The sequence below is a fragment of the Macaca thibetana genome, chromosome 2, assembly GCF_024542745.1.
Source record: "Macaca thibetana thibetana isolate TM-01 chromosome 2, ASM2454274v1, whole genome shotgun sequence".
Taxonomy (NCBI): Eukaryota; Metazoa; Chordata; class Mammalia; order Primates; family Cercopithecidae; genus Macaca; species Macaca thibetana.
Window position 1 is genome coordinate 15118151 of NC_065579.1, and position 20924 is coordinate 15139074.

General features: G+C 44.6%; 1 protein-coding gene across 1 annotated transcript in view; it reads left to right on the forward strand.

Moving 5' to 3' along the window:
• Window positions 1-20924, forward strand: part of GLB1 (galactosidase beta 1) — a 110175-nt gene that overhangs the window by 72190 nt on the left and 17061 nt on the right. The window contains exons 11-15 of the mRNA XM_050779389.1: window positions 10152-10226; window positions 12819-12908; window positions 16276-16389; window positions 17975-18106; window positions 20498-20752. Of these exons, the coding sequence (XP_050635346.1) occupies window positions 10152-10226; window positions 12819-12908; window positions 16276-16389; window positions 17975-18106; window positions 20498-20752 (666 nt within the window). The remainder of the gene's footprint in view (window positions 1-10151; window positions 10227-12818; window positions 12909-16275; window positions 16390-17974; window positions 18107-20497; window positions 20753-20924) is intronic.

Here is a 20924-nt window from a genome sequence, read left to right on the forward strand (position 1 = left end):
GGGCACAAAAATAAGAGGTCAGGGTTCTTGCCCCTCCCCCAGAAAAGCAGAGAAGGGGTAGAAACAGGGAGAGAAGGGGTCGGGGTGCTTGCCCGTAACCCAGAAAAGCAGAGAAGGGGTAAAGACAGGGAGAGAAGGGGTCAGGGTGCTTGCCCCTCCCCCAGAAAAGCAGAGAAGGGGTAGAGACAGGGAGAGAAGGGGTCGGGGTGCTTGCCCCTCCCCCAGAAAAGCGGGACTTGCCGCTAAGGGTGAAGGACCAAGGCAGGCATCCCTGCAGCATGGTCAGACACCTCTGAAACATGGGTGAGTAATCAGAGAGGCGTCCCTGCAATGATTAAACACCAAGGGAAGGCTGCCTTCCCCAGTCCGTGACCAACGCTAGCGTTTTGGGTCCATGGATAAAACGTGTCTCCTTTGTCTCTACCAGAAAATGAAAGGAATTGAAATTAAGAGAAGGGAGAGAATGATGGGTGGCACCAAGATTGAAAGGAGAAAGAGGTGAGAGAGGTTGGAGAAGAGAGTAAAAAGAGGCCACTTACCTGATTTAAAATTGGTGAGATGTTTCTTGGGCTGGTTGGTCTGAGGACCAGAGGTCGTAGGTGGATCTTTCTCACGGAGCAAAGAGCAGGAGGACAAGGGATTGATCTCCCAAAGGAGGTCCCCTGACCCGAGTCACGGCACCAAAATGACATGCGTGCCCATGTGAAGAGACCACCAAACAGGCTTTGTGTGAGCAATAAAGCTTTTTAATCACCTGGGTGCAGGCGGGCCGAGTCCAAAAAGAGAGTCAGCAAAGGGAGATAAGGGTGGGGCCGTTTTATAGGATTTGGGTAGGTAAAGGAAAATTACAGTCAAAGGGGGGTTGTTCTCTGACGGGCAGAAGTGGGGGTCACAAGGTGCTCAGTGGGGGAGGTTTTTGAGCCAGGATGTGCCAGGAAAAGAACTTTCACAAAGTTTTCACTTCTTTTGTGGTGGAATATCATCAGTTAAGGTGGGGCAGGGCATTTTCACTTCTTTTGTGATTCTTCAGTTACGTGCAAGTCACAGGGGATGCGATGGCTTGGCTTGGGCTCAGAGGCCTGACGTGTAGTGCTGGTGAAAACTAATGTTTTATGTCTGATGTTACAGATGAGAAAGGGAATATTACTTAGCAACTGTTAAATCGTCTTTTAAAGTGCCTACTGATCTCTTCATTTCCTGTAGAGTTGGCTTTTCTAGTCCATCTTCCAGAGTGATTTCTCTGAAACACTGATGTGATCACTTATCAGTCTTTTGGCTAAGATCAAGTGTAGTATCAAAAACCCTGATACGGTCAGGATACCTTCCATGACTTGGCCCCTATATTTTTCCAGCCTCATCTTTCAATTCTCCCTTCTTAGATGTGACTCCCTGGCCCTAAGATGGAGCTATATACAATTCCATGAATGAGACAGTGCTGTTTATACTTCCTGGTCTCTGCACCCTCTGCCTTTGTTCACCTGGAAATGAAGACACACCTCACTTGCCTTATCTGCAGAGTCTTCTTTGATCCACTTGTCAGCTGAGTTAGTCACATTTTGTTTCTATCCCTTATATTGTAGAAATCTTTTAAAAACTTTTTTTTTTCTTAACTTTTCTTTTAGGTTCATGGGTACACATGCAAGGTTGTTGTGTAGGTAAACTGTGTGTCACAGGGGTTTGGTATACAGATTATTTTGTCACCCAGGTAATAAGCATAGTACCTGATAGGTCATTCTTTGATCCTCTCCCTCCTCCCACCTGCCACCCTCAAACAGGACCTGATTCTGTTCCCCTTTTTGTGTCCATGTGTTCTCATCATTTAGCTCCCACTTATAAGTGAGAACATGCAGTATTTGGTTTTCTGTTCCTGCATTAGTTTGCTTAGGATAATGGCCTCCAGGTCCATCTGTGTTGCTGCAAAGGACATGATCTTGTTCTTTTTTTATGGCTGCGTAGTATTCCATGGTGTATATAAACCACATTTTCTTTATCCAGTCTACCATTGATGGTCATTTAGGTTGATTCCGTGTCTTTGCTATTGAAAATACTACTTTTCATGGTATGTTAATATAACTGATTTATACACATTTCTTACTCTCTGGAATAGGAGCTGTTTATAAGTCTAGTACCAAGCATAGGACCTGACACAAAGTATTTTCTTAATAAGAGTTTGTTGAATGAATGTATGAAAACATTAAAGGTCTTGGTGAAGGAAAAGCTGGTCACCACTGAATCTAGTGGATTCCACAGGGAAAAGAGCAGCTTCCTGTATTGAATTTGTCCAGTTAAGTATGAGAAGCAACATTTGCAATTGCTCTGAATAGTATGATTAAAGCACAAATTGTTATGGAAAAATAATGGTTTAGAAGTATAGCATTTTGGTATATTTGTTCATTTCTTTTCTGAAACGTTAATTAGCTAAGGTAAAGATGAGGATTTTGCTATATAATAATCAAACTAGTATCAATGAAAAATCAATATTAAAATGAAAAGTTAGAAAATTGTAATAAATGGGATAGACAGATGAAAGCTTAATATCTATATTATAATGAGCTAATACCACTGATCAGAATATCAAGATCTACATAGAAAATTGGATAAATGACAGCCAGGCGCAGTGGCTCACGCCTGTAATCCCAGCACTTAGGCTGAGGCGGGCGGATCACCTGAGGTCGGGAGTTTGAGACCAGGCTGACCAACATGGAGAAACCTCGTTCCTACTAAAAATACAAAAAATTAGCCAGGCGTGGTGGCACATCCCTATAATCCCAGCTACTCGGGAGGCTGAGGCAGGAGAATCACTTGAACCTGGGAGGCGGAGGTTGCGCTGAGCCAAGATTGTGCCATTGCACTCCAGCCTAGGCAGCAAGAGCAAAACAACGTATCAAAAAAAAAAAAAAAAATGGGTAAATGACATAAACAAGTATGGATACTTGGTGAAAATGTGGGTATACACTATTTTAAGAGTCATATAAAATACTCATATCCTTTGACCTAGTCACCCCACACTTGGGGCGTTACTTTTAAAAAATAAAAATTTAAAAGAAGGATAATGCTATAGACATGAAGTTGTTTGTTGCAACTTATAAATTTTGATATTTATGATATCAAAATTGGAAACAATTCAACCCCTAACATAGGAAGGATTATGTAAATTCTGTCATATCCACACAAAACACTATAATATGCAATAAGTAAAATTGTTTTCAATATTTAACCATGTCAAAAGTGCTTTTAGTAAGTGGCAGTAGCAAATTACAAAATTATCTCTTAAGTTTATGTTATATGTATGCATAAGGGGAGAGTCTAGGAGGGAAACTGGAAGAGAAGGTTTTGTGGTGGCTTTGGGGGTTGTTTTGTTTTGTTTTTGGAATTGTGGGTGAAAAAACTTTCTTTTTTTTTTCTTTTTTTGAGACGAAGTCCTGCTCTGTCGCCCAGGCTGGAGTGCAGTAGCACGATCTCAGCTCATTGCCACCTCTGCCTCCTGGGTTCAAGCGATTCACCTGCATCAGCCTCCTGAGTAGCTGGGACTACAGGAGCGCGCCACTGTGCTTGGCTAATTTGTTTGTATTTTTAGTAGAGATGGGGTTTTGCCATGTTGGCCAGGCTAGTCTCAGACTCCTGACCTCAGGTGATCCACCCACCTCAGCCTCCCAAAGTGCTGGGATTACAGGCATGAGCCACCACACTGGGCCTAATACTTTCTGTTCTATTGTTACAACAATAAGGAGGCAGGGCGGAGCAGTGGGAACAGCGCTAGACTTGGAGCCACAGTACCAACTCCCTCCCTTGTTCTCTTTATAACCTCGAGCTAGTTTCTCAGTCTTCTCTCTAAAGAGGAAATATAATAACTAGGTATGAGAGCCTTTGGAAGTAGTACATGAGATGACAGTACAGGCGTCTAAGCACTGCATCAAAGTGAGCTGAGTGTAGGTTGAACAAGTATGTCCATACGATGACTTTTTCTTCCAGTGTGGTAGAAAAGATTGCAGTCCTAGTTAAATTGGAATCCGCCTTGAACTTTAAGAGATAAATGACATGGTCACTAATATGTGCGGGTAAGTAGGGAACCTCAGGAAACCGATCATACTGTTCTCAGGTCCCTCTTTGTGAATTTGTGTTTTCTGCTTTTATTGGCCAGAATGGGGAGTGAGAAGGGATGGGTAAACGGCTAGCAGAGGAGTGTGGTCTAGACTTCAGGGAAAGTGGGAAAAGAGATCTTACAACATTTTTCACTTTCCAAGATAAATAGTAACTCTTTGATCCCACATTTATTTCTTTTAATATTATGTTTTAAAAGTTTCATAGAGATAATAGATTCATCTTGTGGGTACAAAGCACTTTCCAGAGCAAGATGGCCAACTGACCACCTCCTTATCTCTTCTCCCTTCCAAAATGTTACTTCTTTCAAAACATGGGCATCTTTTTAAAAATGGAGACAGTAAAGGGGGAGTTGTTCATGCATAACAGATTTCAAAAGATCTGTGGTGGCTGAGGATGTAGGATAAGGAAATCTCAGTCCCTAGTGAGTGTGGAATAGAGTTACAGGAACAGAGAGCAGGGAGTAGACTGGTCTCAAAGAACCACGGAGACCAGGTCCTGGAAATACATGAGTGGCAAAAGATAGGAATGAAATGCAGCTGACAGTGAGAAGGTTAATTAAACCTTACGTATTTTCTGTTAGGTCCTCCGCTCCTTCACCTCAGTCTCAAACACAGACCGTCCACCAGGGAGGCATCTTTCTACCAGTCAGAAAATCACAGGGGATTTTCCTTAAAACATTAAAAAAAGTAAACAGCCCCAGATTAAAGACCCTCCCCATTACATCTGATTCTGTCAAAGCACCCTAAAACAAAACCCCTAGACCTGGGCGTGGTGGCTCACGCCTGTAATCCCAGCACTTTGGGAGGCTGAGGCAGGCAGGTCACCTTAAGTCAGGAGTTCGAGACCAGCCTGGCCAACATGGTGAAATCCCGTCTCTAGCAAAATTACAAAAAAATTAGCTGGACATGGTGGTGGGCACCTGTATTCCCAGCTACTCAGGAAGCTGAGGCAGGAGAATCACTTGAACCTGGGAGACGGAGGTTGCAGTGAGCTGAGATCGTGTCACTGCACTCCAGCCTGGGCAACAAGAGCAAAACTCGGTCTCAAAAAAAAAAAAAAACCCAGAGGACAAGCCCTGCTCCTGTGCACAGAGCAGGAAGCACTGTTAGAGACAAGACAGTTATGCAGATGCTGGGGCATTCATTTGCATTACCATTAAATAGGAATGAACAACCAAGCATGGGCAGACACTGAGGACAACCGTAAAACCTGCAACAGGAAAGAGAAAGACCAAGATGAAATAAACAGAAGAGTGACTGTAGAGGCAACAAAGAATTCAGGGGACAGGAGAGATCTTAAGTACAAAAAACAAAATCCATTAAGTTAATGTCTTTCAGAGGTATATTACATCCATAAGGTAAGAATGGGATACTTTGAAAAAGAAGCTACTAGAGAACAAGAGTTCTTGGATATTAAGAAGAATCTCCTAGAAACTAGAACCAGAATACAGAGATGGAAATCAGAAAAGATACGAGATAATGAGGAACAATCTAGGATGTCCAACTTGTTACTGATAAGAAAGAAAAAGTTGGAGAAAAAATGTCAAAGAAGTAATACAGAATTTTTTCAAAATTGAAAGGGATATCTGAGTTGTTGAACATAAGGAATGCAAAGAAGGTACATAGTCAGATGTATTTCTGGGAAATTTTAGGACATTGAGAATAAAGAGGTGACAGAGGACTGGGTGTTATGGCTCATGCCTATCATCCCAGCACTTTGGGAAGCTGAGGTGGGCAGATCACTTGAGGCCAGGAGTTTGAGACCAGCCTGGCCAACATGGTGAAACCCTGTCTCTACTAAAAATACAAAAATTAGCCAGGCGTGGTGATGTGAGTCTGTAATCCCAGCTATTCAAGAGGCTGAGGCATGAGAATCACTTGAACCCAGGAGGTGGAGGTTGTAGGCAGTGGAGATCACGCCACTGCACTTCAGCCTGGGTGACAGAGCGAGACTCCATCTCAAAAAAACAAAACAAAAAGAGGCGACATAGGGTAATATGCTAATTGATGGAACTAAGAAATAAAGATATAAGGATATTATTTTAAAGGTAACTAGGAGAGAAGCTGAAAATGTTGATACAAACATAATAGCAAGAAAGGAAGATAAAGTTTCTTTATCTTCTGGGCCGTACTCTCATGTGTTGAAGAAATCAATGATAAGAAAAAGCAGTACACATATATTACTTAGAGACCAGAAGAAGCAAAAATAGGAACAATTAAATAATTTTAAAATGTGCTGGGCGTGGTGGCTCACACCTGTAATCCCAGCACTTTGGGAGGCCAAGATGGGAGGATCGCTTGAGTTCATGGGTTCGAGACCAGCCTAGGCAACATAATGAGACCCCATTTCTACAAAAATAAAAATAAAAATTAGCAGGTCATGGTGGTGCATGCCTATAATCCCAGCTACTCAGGAGGCTGAGACAGGAGGATCGCTGGAACTCAGAAGGTTGAGTCTGCAGTGAGCCATGATTGTGCCACTGTACTCCAGCCTGGGCAACAGCCTATCTCAAAATAAAATAATAAAAAATGATAATTTTTAAATGGCTTCCTCTGAAAGACAGAACTAAGAAAAAAGTGAGGCAGGGGACTCTTGCTTTTCACCATAACAGTCTTTTGTCCTCCTATTTTATTTTATTATTTATTTATTTATTTTGAGATAGAGTCTCACTCTGTCGTCCAGACTGGAGTGCAGTGGTGCAATCTCAGCTCCCTGCAACCTCTGCCTCCCAGGTTCAAGCAATTCTCATGTCTCAGCCTCCCAAGTAGCTGAGACTACAGGTGTGTGCCACCATGCCTGGCTAATTTTGTATTTTTAGTAGAGATGGGGTTTCACCATGTTGGCCAGGCTGGTCTCAAACTCCTGACCTCAAGCGATCTGCTTGCCTCCACCTCCCAAAGTGCTGGAATTACAGGCGTGAGCCACCGTGCCAGGCCTTGTCCTCCTCCTTTTAAAAATTATTAGTTTTTATTATTGTTACAGGATCTTTGGGGTGTCACCTTTCTGTCTGGAAACCTCTGTGGCCTGTGGCGCCTTTGCCTGAGTTTTGCTTGGGCCCACTGGGCTCGTTCTGCTCGCTTGGCCTGGCAGGCTGCACTTGGCTCATGCTTCCTGCCTGGATCCCATACCTGCCAAAGACAAGTCAGGCATAGAACGGCAAGGGGTGTGTGAGCAAGCATGTGGTTGAGCCACTGTGCACCGTCAGACACACTGGCTGCTGCTGCAGGGTGAGCAGCTCCAGGTGTCCGCACAGGCGCCAGCCCTCTGCAAGGCTGCAGCTGGACCAGGCACACTGCAGACAGCTTCTCTGGCTGGCATCAGGGTATGCAGTAGTGCCCGGAAGCTTGGAGATGCCAGGAACCACAGGGCCCCAAAAAGGGAGTCACAGCCCCAGCTCTGGGAGCTCCCAGGTCTGCACAGCTCTTCTCTCCTTCTCTTCCCCCACAACGTGGTGAGCAAGGTGCATGTTTCAGCCCTATTTGTGTCACAGCTCTTTTAGCCTCACCATTCAGCGGATCTTGAGTTCTTGTCCTACATCCAGGAAGAATGAAGTACACAGACAAGTGGAGGGTGAGCAAGATGAAGAGTAGCTTTATTGAGTGATAGAACAGCTCAGAGGAGACCCACAGTGGGTAGCTCCTCTCCATAGCCAGGGTGTCCCAGCGAGTGTTCAGGTCTCAGCAAAGAGGGTGGTGCCTCTCTGTGGGTAGATTGTCCCATCCTCTCTCCATCCTCTCAGCAGAGAGAATAGCTTTTCTCTGTAGCTGATTGTCTCCCCTTGTGTCTCCATTTTCTAGTCCTGCTGAGCTTGTGGATGTTAGGGGCCTCAGTGGGGAGGAAGTGTGGCTTGGACCATGGGCGGCCATTGGCGGGTCCAGGGAAAAGCACCACCAGTTACCCCTCTGGTCCGTGAGACCAGTGACTTGAACCCCAGGCTTCCAGCCCTCCCCCGCTTGAAGGTGGGGCTTCATCACCCACCCACTTCCATCCAGGAGCCTGCCTACCTCCTGCCACCATTCATGGCGCCCAGGCTGTTTGTGCCAAGAGGCACCTTCAGGCCAGTACTGAGCTGCCCTCAGCGCCCCCTCGGCCTCCCTCCTGTGCTCATCGGTGCCCAAAGTCCAGAGGGGGCTGAGGTGGCAGGAGGCTGGCATATCAGTGCTACTCTGAGCATTTGCACACCTAGCTAGCGTGCGACAGCACGTGGGCCACTCAGCCCCATCCTTGCTTCGAGATCAGAGTGACACTGGGAGAAGAGAGAGGCTAGGCAGTGGCAGCAGACACCTCTTAGCCTTTCGGGGGACGGGGGCCTTCCCGGGCACCGAGAGAGCAGAGATGCCTCCGTCTGCCCCTGCAGCTTGGTAGCTGCAGCCACGCCCAGCTCCTGCTTGGCTCCGTGGATCATGGCACTGCCCCGGGCACAGCTCTACCTCAGGGACCTTCTCTGTCCGTCCCTCCATGCCCAACCACGCTGCTACCCCACCAGCAGGTGACTCGGCCCAATCCCATCGTGGCGGGCTTCAGGGACTGTCCACTTCCTCCCTGCTGCACCCTTTCCACCGCAGCAGCAGGCAAGAGCAGCGATGCGGGGCCGGGGTCAGTAGCGGCAGAGGCTCCAGGCCTGGGAGTAGATCCTGCCTGGACCCGTGAGGCTGGGGACTGCACAGTCAGCTGCCTTGGGGATATGGGGCACAGGGGTCCTCCCCGCTGCCCCTACTGGCCCTGCAGCTGCTCCCACCGCCACTGCCCACGACCTCCTTCCGCCACAGCCAGCGTGATGGCAGCAGCTGCTCCGGGCCATAAAGAGGCGATGCTGCCAGCATTGTGTCTTTTAGAAAGGGAAACCAAAAAAAAGAAGGAAAGAAAGAAATAGAAGGATCCTGAGAGTTCACAGTACACTCTACTTGAAAAGGCAGATGGCCACAGACATTTCTAAGACGTGAGACTTTCTCCCAGATCCTCTTACTCCATAATTATATACATACATGCACATATATGTGTGTGCATGTGTATATGTCCATATATAATATTTAACATTTAAGAAGGATTTATTTTTTAAAATAGTTTCAGACTTCCAGAAAAGTTACAAGAGTAAAAGTAGTTTAAAAAAAGAGCATTTGTGGTCAGGCGCGCTGGCTCATGCCTATAATCCCAGCACTTTGGGAGGCCAAAGTGGGCGGATCACCTGAGATCAGGAGTTTGAGACCAGTCTGACCAACATGAAGAAACGCGGCCTCTACTAAAAATACAAAATTAGCCAGGTGTGGTGGTGCATGCTTGTAGTCCCAGCTACTTGGGAGACTGAGGCAGGAGAATCGCTTGAACCCGGGAGGCAGAGGTTGCAGCAAGCCAAGATTGCACCATTGCACTCCAGCCTGGGCAACAAGAGCGAAACTCCGGCTTAAAAAAAAAAAGCATTTGTATATTCTCCACCCAGACTCATCTGCATCAACATTTTACTTGCTTCATCACTTGTGCATAGGCTTGTTTCTTCTCTCTCTGTGTGTGTGTGTGTATGTGTGTGTGTATGTGTTTTCTAAATCATTGGAGGATTGCATACATCATGGCCTTTACCTTTAAATACTTTATTACATGTTTCATAATAATATGGAGATGTATTCTGTCTCATAACCACAGTAAATTTAACATTGATACAGCACTTTAGCAATAAGATTAATATTTTTCCTATGATAGGCTATCTCCCTTCAGAGTCTGTCTGTCATGTACCTGTTTCCTTTTTTCCTCCCACTCCCTAGCCTTCTGCTGTTTACCCTCATTCTCTCTACTTGTTTTTGCTCTTTTGTCTTGAGGTCTTTCGGTTTATAATTATTTGGATATTCCTGAAGCTTAAAACACAGACACACACTTTGAGGTAAAAAATTTACCAGATCCTGCTTTTGTAGAACTCTCTAGTTCCTTTGATTTTCAAAAAAAGCACTGGCACTGTTGAGTCTTTGACCTTCCTTTCAAAAAATAAATTTTTGAATATGTTTCTGAAGGTTTAACAGCTTTTTTTCTTTTCTCTCTTTTTCTACTCTGGTTTATAGTTTGAAAAAGTACCAGAAGGTCCTATCCCTCCATCTACACCAAAGTTTGCATATGGAAAGGTCTCTCTGGAAAAGGTAAGAAAAAACAGAAACTTTGAAAGTGAGAGATGGGAGTGAGAAAGTGGAATTTAGCAGCAGTGAGTGAAAGTGCTGTGCTGGAGGAATTGGTTCGTTATTTTTCTGAGAATTTGTTTTCTGCGAGCCTAATGGGGTAAATGATGTTTCTGGGAAAAGGGGGAGAGAGCGGTGAGAAGATACTTATGCTTGTTGACAGGATGAGCAGATGGGACACAGGTGGGAGTAGTAGGCATTCTTGGATCATTTGGGTCATCTTGGTTCCTTTATCAGTGGTATAAACAGTGTCAAGTTCCTTTGTGGAAATAACATGCCACCTCATTGTTCTGGCTGTCAAGGCTCTTTGTCGTCATTTACCTTGTTTTAGGAGTTCCGCAAAATCACAGGCATTTTGATAGATCTCTGCCCTAAATTATATACTTCCCTCCATCTCAAAGTTGTGTCCTAATTTTTATGGTCTGTGGTTTATATGTTAAATGGGGACACTGGAGAAAAAGCTAGAAATCAATCATAAATAGGAGTTAAGGGCAATGTATTCTAGGAAAAGCGAAAAAGAAGAAAGGTTTTACTTAATAGTCAGAGGAGTGACATAGCCGAAGTCAATTTGTTTTGACCATCTGTGTCTTCAGGTTTTCCCCTTTTATAATCCCTAACTCCTACATGTATTAACTCACAAGAAAAAAAAAAAAAAAAAGAACCATTACCTATTTCTTAAGAATCTCGATATCCTAAAATAGTATCATAAGTTTTTATCTTCAAGCAAAATGCCAAACATGATTATATAATTTTTCCATCCAAGAAGCCCTTTGACATGGTTGGTTGGTTGAGTTCTTGTAACATTTTCCACGTAGTGTCAGATACATGTGCTACATTCTACAAAGAATGTGGTCTTTCTCTCTGATAGGGATCTTTCTTTAGTTTAATCAGACTTTAGTCATTCTTGTAAAGGGAGCACCTTCTACCTGTTCATTGCTACAGCTACTTAAGGAAAACTTTGGTTTGTTTGTTTCAGAGCCGTGACAAATCTATTTTTATGCAACAGAAAATAGCTCCAAATGTTCAAAACAACAACATTGCTAAAACAAAGCTAGCTTAGTACCAAAAGCACATTCTGTTTACCGTGAAAGAAAATCGTGTGAGCAGAAATGACTTTTTATTTTTAAATAAATATATACAATTGAAGATAGCAAATCAGCATACAACTGAATTAACTTTATGTAGAACCCAGTTATATGGAAAACAGGTTTTTACCGTGAGTTGAATTGCTTAGTGTCCAGGCGGGAAAACACCCAGATGAGTAGCTGGCTTGATGAAATTGTAAATCAGATTTTTTTCCTTAATGCTGCACATCAGCAAGGTAACCGTGGGAAGTGTTTATGAAATTCCTAAATGGGCTGGGCATGGTGGCTCACACCTGTAATCCCAGCACTTTGGGAGGCCGAGGCGGGAGGATCACCTGAAGTCAGGAGTTCAAGACCAACCTGGCCAACATGGTGAAACCCCATCTCTACTAAAAATACAAAAATTAGCCAGGCATGGTGGCACGTGCCTGCTCAGGAGGCTGAGGCAGGAGAATCGCTTGAACCTGGGAGGAGGAGGTTGCAGTGAGCCAAGATTACGCCACTGCACTCTGGCCTGCCAGCCTGAGTGACAGAGTGAGACTCTCTCAAAAAAAGAAAAAAAAATCCTAACCAGTATTGTGTCATGGAAAATCCTGGGATTTGGAGCCAAATCTAACTACAAATCCTGGCTCTGTCATTACTCAAGTGGACTTCTGTGAGTCTCCACAACACAGGGAGGCCAGTAGCACCTGCCCCACAGGGTAGTTGTGAGTAGTCAGTGAGCTAGTGCTTGTAAACGCTGTATCTCTTCTGGAGTGTGTAGACAGGCAATGACTGGTAGCTGTTATTATCATTGTTGTTATCGCATCAGAATAAGTATCCTGGGTTCCAAAATAACCAGTCCTTTGGATTGAATATAATAAATAGTTGCCAAGCGTCTACTGTGTTCTAGGCATTGGGGCTGAGTATGGAACATATCTTATTCTTAAGGAGCTGACAGTCTGGTGAGGAAGACAAAGATGAACAACTGAAAAGTGATACAGGCATGGAAAATATGCCACACACAAGTTCAGAGGAGGGTGAAGTAACTAGGAAGTATTAAATATTAAGGTGATATAATAATAGTGTATCTAATCTTAGTTGAATGTAATTGGCCTCTGGTTACTACTTTTACTTCTTAGTTATTTCACTTGGGAGTGTTCAGAGAGGGTTTATAAGGAGGCCGCATCTGAGCCTTGGTTTTCATTCATTTTAAGAGCCTTTTATAGGTCTCCGAGCAGGTTGAATTTCTGAATAGGTATGTTTGAAACCTTTTTTAAGACTACCATCATCATAGTTTTCTTCAGGGAGTAGATGGAGAGGACTGAAGGAGACTGGGAAGCAATATTGAGTGGAATCTGAATGATTTAGGTTTATTTAGGGGTTTGGTCAAACCCACTGATATCTTTGCTAATTAGGAAATGGCACTACTCTCTACCCTGATGACCAGTGAGGGGTGCAGTGTCTCAATGCTGCTTTTGTTTCTTTTCAGTTAAAGACAGTGGGAGCAGCTCTGGACATTCTGTGCCCCTCTGGGCCCATCAAAAGCCTTTATCCCTTGACATTTATCCAGGTGAAACAGGTAGGCCTTCAAAGGTAATGGCTCGCCAGTTTTCTATTTGCAAAAATGTGCTTTCTGCACTGCCTTGCAGTGCCCATTCTGAGTTCACGGGCCAAAATGGTAAGCAAATGCATCAGATCCCAGGTAAATGAACCATGAATTTCCAGGCTCTCTTTAGCTTGAAGGGCTGCATGGTGGGCTGATCATGCCTATGTTTTTTGCCCCACTTCTCACTCATGCAGGAGGTAGCCCAACCTGCTTCACCATAATTCTGTGCAAGTTATAAATTGAGTTCACTGACCAATCTAATTAATCTTTTTTACTAGGCATCAGTGGAAGATCACTGTTTTAATACTCAAAACAGACGGTTTAATTATTTGTCTGTTCTTAGCTCAATGGCATAAGGACTGTGTTTTTTGGTAGACTGGGTTCTTTGAGATTCTTTTTCCTGCTTTTAAAGAGAACAGAGCGGCCGGGCGCGGTGGCTCACGCCTGTAATCCCAGCACTTTGGGAGGCCGAGGCGGGCGGATCACAAGGTCAGGAGATCGAGACCACGGTGAAACCCCGTCTCTACTAAAAATACAAAAAAAATGAGCCGGGCGCAGTGGCGGGCGGGCGCCTGTAGTCCCAGCTACTCGGGAGGCTGGGGCAGGAGAATGGCGTGAACCCAGGAGGCGGAGCTTGCAGTGAGCCAGGATCGCGCCACTGCACTCCAGCTTGGGCGACAGAGCAAGACTCCGTCTCAAAAAAAATAAAAAAATAAAAAAATAAAAATAAAGAGAACAGAGCACATCTTTTTTTTTTTTTTAGTGTTTGTATATGTGTGTGTTTGATCTCCAGACACTGCCTCGTCTTTTTTTTTTTTTTTTTTTTTAATTTTTCCCAGCGTTTTGTTTTGGAAAATTTTAAATCCAAAAAAAGTTGCAAGAATAGTACAATAAACACCCATATACTTTTTACCTAGATTCACCAATCGTTAACAGTGCTTTCCTTGCCTTTTTCTCTCCATGTGTATGTAGTCAACTGCTTTTCTTTTTCTAACCATTTGAATTGTCAGCACCATGTCACTCCACATTTAAATACTACAGCATACATGTTTTAAGAAAAAGAACATTATCCTGCAGGACCACAATACAATGATCACACACAAGAAATTTAATATTGATGCAATCCTATAATCTAATATAAATTCTATAGTCAAGTGTCCCTGGTCGTTGCAATAATGTCCTTTACAGCTTAATCTTTTCTCAATCCAGTTTCCAATCCGTAATCACACATTGCCATTAGTTATATTCTCCTTAGTCTTCTTCTGTCTGAAACTGTTCCTAAGTCTCTCTCTCATGACGTGGACATTTTTGAAAAGGTCAGGGTGTTTGCAGACTTTGCTTCACTGATTAGATTCAGTAAAACATTTTGGGCATGAACACAACGAAGGTGATGTGTCCTTCTTAGGGAATGATAGCAGGATGCCCATGAAACCAGCTTGTCCCTTCACTGCAATGTTAAGCTTCATCACTTAGGATCTCAGCCCCATGTTTTGAAATAGAAGGTTATCCACGTCCTCCTTTCTGATTTTCTGTGGTGATCACCTTCTGGAAGGAGTCTGAACAGTAAGGCAAAACAATAACAGCATATCTAATCTTAGTTTAGTGAAGCTTGCCATCAGTTGCTATTTTTACACCTGTGATTTTATTCCAACAATTCTATTTTGTAATAAAATGAATAATTAAGTCCCCCACACACACACACACATTCACTGTTTTATGAACATTGTATAGGGTACTCTGCAGTCCTAGCACCCACATCTATAAATGGAACTTACCTGCACTTTGCAGGGCTGTTGAGCACTTCAGACAATGATCCAAGAGCACGTGGAGCCTGGGGAGGGAGTTTCAGGTTATATATGAACACGTGCAGCCATTGTTCTTTCTCAGACCCCTTCTGCTTTCTGATCTTTGACCAAGGCAGTGGTCTCAGATTGGGTGGGGCTTCCTGGGCCCTGGCTATTTCAGATCTGGGACAAGTCCACAGAATATATATTTCCAGGAAAAAAACCCAAAGGGCACAGACTTCAGGGAGTGGGGCTCAGCCTACTGTCTCTGCAGGGACCCCCTGAGCCTCAGCCACACCTGCCTGGAGAGCATCACAGCTTCTACCCCTCCTTCTGGAAGCCCTTGACAAAGCTTTCCTCAGCCCTTGAGGAAACTTACCACTTCAGCTAGTTTTCAAAATAAGTAAATAAATAAACAAAAAGGAGATGGAGGTGTGGAGTCTGGGCGGGAGGTGTTCTTGTGCTATAAGGTTTGTGTGGTCTTAGCATTTCTTGTGCTCAGCTCATTCCTGCAACACAGGAAGGTGGATTAATGCTTTCCTCAGCTCCTCCCAGTCACCTTTCCACTTGCCTGAAGTTTACTTTCTTTCTTTCTGGGCCCTAGAAATAGGGAACGTTTTCTCTGTTCCATGCTGGATCTCTATTTGCATTCTCTTCCATAACTCAGGATTTTGTCCCAGCTCAGCCTTGCTAATAATGTCCACAGCAGGAAGTAAGTAAGCAAAGTCAATAACTATAATTCTGTGGATTATTATGTCAGTAACTATAATCTGTGAATAATTCCGTTCCTGCTGAGGCTGATTGTTTAAGGCTTTCCTTTTGGACAAGGGATATCAGCATCTAAAAATATTTTCTGATTTAGTGGTCGGTTACAATCTAGTCTCTTAACTATTTCTTTCCCCTGTGCCTCCACTTAAAACGGTTCTGATGGACTTTGTTGTTGTTGTTATTATTAGAGATGGGGTCTTACTATGTTACCCAGACTAGCCTCGAACTCCTGGGCTCAAGAGATCCTCCCAGTTCAGCCCCCCAAGTAGCTGAGACTACAGGTGAATGCCACTACACCCAGCTCATTGCCTTTGGTTTTGTATGTTCAAGCAGATTTAGCCCAAGAAACTGGAGACAGTTTTGCTGAGCAGAACTTCATCTCTTGGCTTTGCTGTTTGTTTACCTTGTTTTTTTTGTTGTTGCTGTTGGTTTTACTTAGTTTTGTTTTTGGAGCTAACATCCATAACTTTTGCTATGTATGATACAATCCCGTGTATGACCCTGGGCAAGTGACTTAATCCATTCAGGGTCCAGGTTCCTCTTATGGGAAAGGGATGCTTGATAAGACACTGTTCACGGTTCCTTGCAATTTACTATTATGATAGATCTTTGATGAGCTAAAAATGTAAGCCAGTTTCCTTTTTCAAATGTATGTTTTTCTGGAGGTGGGGGAAGATTTTCATTCCTTATGGTTTCCAAAACATCGCTTTCATACAGGACTAGGGTAACCAAGTTCTCTAAACGAATGGCAATAGTGATGTATTTTTCTTAAATCCTTTTCTAACCAGTATTATGGGTTTGTGCTATACCGGACAACACTTCCTCAAGATTGCAGCAACTCAACACCTCTCTCTTCACCCTTCAATGGAGTCCACGATCGAGCGTATGTTGCTGTGGATGGGGTAAGAATCATCTCTGAACTGTGTGTTTTGTCCCGGTGAGGGTGGGGATGAGCAGCCTGCACTTGTTAACACGGTATTTGGGGGCTTTGCTCACCTCTTCAACCTCAGGCTCCCCCCATCACTTTTTTTTTTTTTTTCCAGACAGGTTTTTGCTCTGTTGCCCAGCCTGGAGTATAGTGGTGTGATCACAGCTCACTGCAGCCTCAACCTCCCAGGCCCAAGTGATCCTCCTACCTCGGCCTCCAAGTAGCTGAGACTACAGGGGTGCACCACCATGCCTGGCTAATGTTTTGATATTTTTGTAGAGACAGGGTCCTACTATGTTGCCCAGGCTAGTCTTGAACTCCTGAGCTCAAGTGATCCTCCTGCCTCAGCCTCCCAAATTGCTAGGATTACAGGAATGAGCCACCACACCACCCTTCTTCTTGGTGACCCTTAGCTGTGCCTCTTGCTTGCTGTGAGGCCTCATGCATGTGCCATTTGCTGGAATCCACCCTACCCACCATCTTAACCCAGAGGGCTGTGCTTGACACCCCACCCTCTCAGAAGCCTCTGGGTCTCCCCAACCAAGGTCACCCTTCTCTGACTGATGTTGCCTGTGCCTTCTTTGCTCCTTAAGGGTGGGGTCCATTTCCAATTCAATTTTGTACCTGCCACTGTACAAAGTTTGTTGAACTTCGTGCCTTTATCCTACATGAGAAATTATATTCTAAAGGACTGCTGGTGACAGTTATTACTGAAATGCACAAAGAACCGTGTTTCATAACAAAAGCAGATGCAGTTCAGGACTTCCAGTCCGCTCACTGAAATGGTCACAGGAAGGAACACAGGAAAGAGTTTCCTCACCAAGAAAATTTGTTCAGAAGATTTTAAAATATTTCCCATTCTCTTGTAATCAACAGCTTTCTTTTCAGTGGGAGCAGATTACTAAGACATTCTACTCTTTTGATGGTGACTGTTTCTTCGCTTCTAACTTGGGTGTTGTCTTAGTGAATTACGATCATTGTACGGTCAATTTAAAAAGTCTAACCTTTAAAAAAGTTAGGAATATGTTGCTGATCAAATACCTGTTGTTTTTCCTCATTCTATTATATAATGTTCGTGGTTAATGCATCATGTCAAGTATTTTGAGGTGAAAATACTCCACCTAACTCTCTGATTTTATCTCGTTTATCTGATTTTGTCTTATCTCTCCATGTTGTTCAGAAGCAATTTTTTGTAAGTGACTTTTGTGCTGTCAGAACACGAAGCAGCTCCTCTAATAAGAATCCTCCCCTGGAATTTGTCTCCCTCTTGTTTCCACTAAAAGTAGATGGCAGTAAAACATTCCAGGGCAAAGGAAACCAGCTTAGACCGTTCTGTGCTCTCAGCTGTGTCTGGCAATTTTCCTAAACAGGAAGCAGTGATTGGGGGAACTTTCCGACCTGGCCAGTAATTTGGGCTAAGATGCTATCAAACCATTTCTTTCCAAGTCTGGTGACACTTCAAGGCAAGAAAATGAGTGCTAAATTAACTGAGCATGCTGCCTCTCCTTGCTGACCTTCTTACCCTCAATTCAATTGTCATTTGGTCTTGAACCCCACAGATCCCCCAGGGAGTCCTTGAGCGAAACAGGGTGATCACTCTGAACATAACAGGGAAAGCTGGAGCCACTCTGGACCTTCTGGTAGAGAATATGGGACGTGTGAACTATGGCGCATATATCAACGATTTTAAGGTAGGACAAACCACACTGTCAAGACTAAGGTTCAAGGGGTGACAGCTTAGAAGTTGAAGCCCAGTACAGTGGCTCACACCTGTAATCTCAGCACTCCTCCTGCCAAGGCAGGAGGATCACTTGAGGCCAGGAGTTCAAGACCAGCCTAGGTGAAATAGTGAGACCTCTACGAAAAAAAACTTAGCCAGGTGTAGTGACGTGCACCTGTGGTCTCAGCTACTCAGGAGGCTGAGGCAGGAGGATTGCTTGAGCCCAGAAGCTGGAGATTAAAATGACCTATCATCATGCCACTGCACTCTAGTCTGGGTGACAAAGTGAGACTTTGTCTCAAAAAAAAAAAAAAAAGAAGAAGTAGTTGAGCTATTTTGAAGAGCTGTTTTCCTCTGTAGGTGATGAGAAAGTGGAGCTTTGCAAATAGAACCTTTCCCCTGTATTTGAGTTTGGTCATCCTATAGAAAGAAACAGAAAGAGGAAGCCCATCCACCATGCTCTTCCTCTGCTTCAAAAGACCACCGAGCTCACTGAAGGCACTCCTTTGCCAGCAAAGCCAGCTGAGCCTCTGTTCTGCCCTGTTTTATGGGTTTGGATGGTTAGTCCGTGGCAAACTCTTCACTTGTAGAAAGCCTCTTCCCTTGGGGCACTGGCTATCACCTCTGTTGATTACTCCTGTGTCCAGATGTGTAGCCCAAATAAGTTTTTCTAACACATATTTTTAGAGCATTATTCAGCAAGCATTTGTTAAGCTCCCGCTCCGCAAGATGCCCCGCCAGGTGCTTTGGGGAATGCAAAGGTGTCAAGAGACAGGCTCCTCTCAGGGAGCTCACCCTCCACAAGAGGAGAGAACACCTCATCAAGGAAACAATGGCACCACCCAGGCTAGGACAGGACAAGTGTCTAGGCTATTTCCTGACCCTCTTGGGATCAGGCAATTACATCTTAGGGAACTCCGGGAATAGCTGTATGCAGGCCACCTTTGCCTCCAGTATAAATGTCTCTCTCATAGTTCTTGTGCTCAGGGTGGACTTCGTGGCCTCCTGCCTGGCTCTCAGAGGCCACACTGACCCGTGAGAGTGACTCGACTCTGTAGTGTAGTCTCTGGGTCCCCAGTACCTGTCAAAGAGCCTGACACACAGCCACCTGGTTAATATTTATCAAATTACTAAATGAGCAATCGAGACTTGGTATCTGGGATTCTACTGGGAATGGGGAAGTTCCCTACATACAAGCCAGGGAAGGGGAAGTTAGCTGAGCCTTGACAGCCCAGTCCTGGCCTGTGTGGAACAAATAGAGCAGCTTCTGAATTCAGGTCTGAGATTTGCCATCATCATCATTACCCTTCCTATCTTCCTAAGGTGTCACAGTATTCTCATGTATGTTATCTCACTTGGCCCTCATAACAGGTGAGTGACTCGGGTGTGGTCCTCCCTGTGACGAAAGCTGAGGTGCTGAAGGCCAATATTTCTCCTGGCTGCATCCATCGTGCATGCTGCATCCGCAGTGGGGTGACTGTTCCTTTGTATCCCCCACTCACTCATTCCTTTTGTCCCTAGATTCCATCTTGAGACAGGATCTCGCTGTTACCCAGCCTGGAGTGCAGTGGCACAATCTCAGCTTACTGCAACCTCTGTCTCCTGGACTCAAGCAATCCTCCCTCCTCAGCCTCCCAAGTAGTTGGGACTATAGGTGCATAGGCCAATTTCTGTATGTCTTGTGGAGACTGGATCCCTTTTTGTTTTGAGACGGAGTGTCGCTGTGACACCCAGACTGGAGTGCAGTGGCATGATCTCAGCTACTGCAACCTCTACCTCCCAGGTTCAAGTGATTCTCATGCCTCAGCCTCCTGAGTAGCTGGGATTACAGGCACCCGCCACCACACCCAGCTAATTTTTGTATTTTTAGTACAGATGGGGTTTCACCATGTTGACCAGGTTGGTCTTGAACTCCAGACCTCAAGTGATCTGCCTGCCTTGGCCTCTCAAAGTGCTGGGATTACAGGCATGAGCCACTGCACCTGGCCCATCTTTTTTGGTGCCCATCTTTCTCTATTCTAGCAGTGACTCTCAGCCAAGCTCTGAAAATTTGGGAAGTTGGGATCAATCACTCTAGCAGCTCAGTGCCCTTTCTGTAGAAGCAGAAACTCTGGGCCTTCTATGGAGACATCATGACCTGCAGAGGAGAAAGTTATAGTTTGGGGAATATATCTCTTCCCAAGGATTTGTAATTCAACCTCCAGTTAGATCTGTGTTACTTTGATGTACAAATATTTTGAGGTTCATTTCCTGTTGATGTTTTGTATCCCGGTTTGCTTTTCCCATTTCCATGGAATGCAGAGACATGTACAGCCTTTTTCCTTCCCTCCCCAGCTCACTGTGCTCTGTTTCTGCTCTGCAGGGTTTGGTTTCTAACCTGACCCTCGATTCCAATATCCTCACCGGCTGGACGATCTTCCCACTGGACACTGAGGATGCAGTGCGCAGCCACCTCGGGGGCTGGGAACACCGTGACAGTGGCCGCCACGATGAAGCCTGGGCCCACAGCTCATCCAACTACACGCTCCCGGCCTTTTATGTGGGGAACTTCTCCATTCCCAGTGGGATCCCAGACTTGCCCCAGGACACCTTTATCCAGTTTCCTGGATGGACCAAGGTACGTGTCTTCATGGCAAGGGTTTGAATTCAGGCCTCAAACTTTTGGTTTTTAGTGTCTGAGAAAGAATCACAAAGAGCCGTTAGCAAGATACCATGTGACGGTTTTGAGTGTGGCGTTTTGGACATTCTTCAGGAGGCGGATTGTGGCAGATCTTCGGGGATTCAGTGTT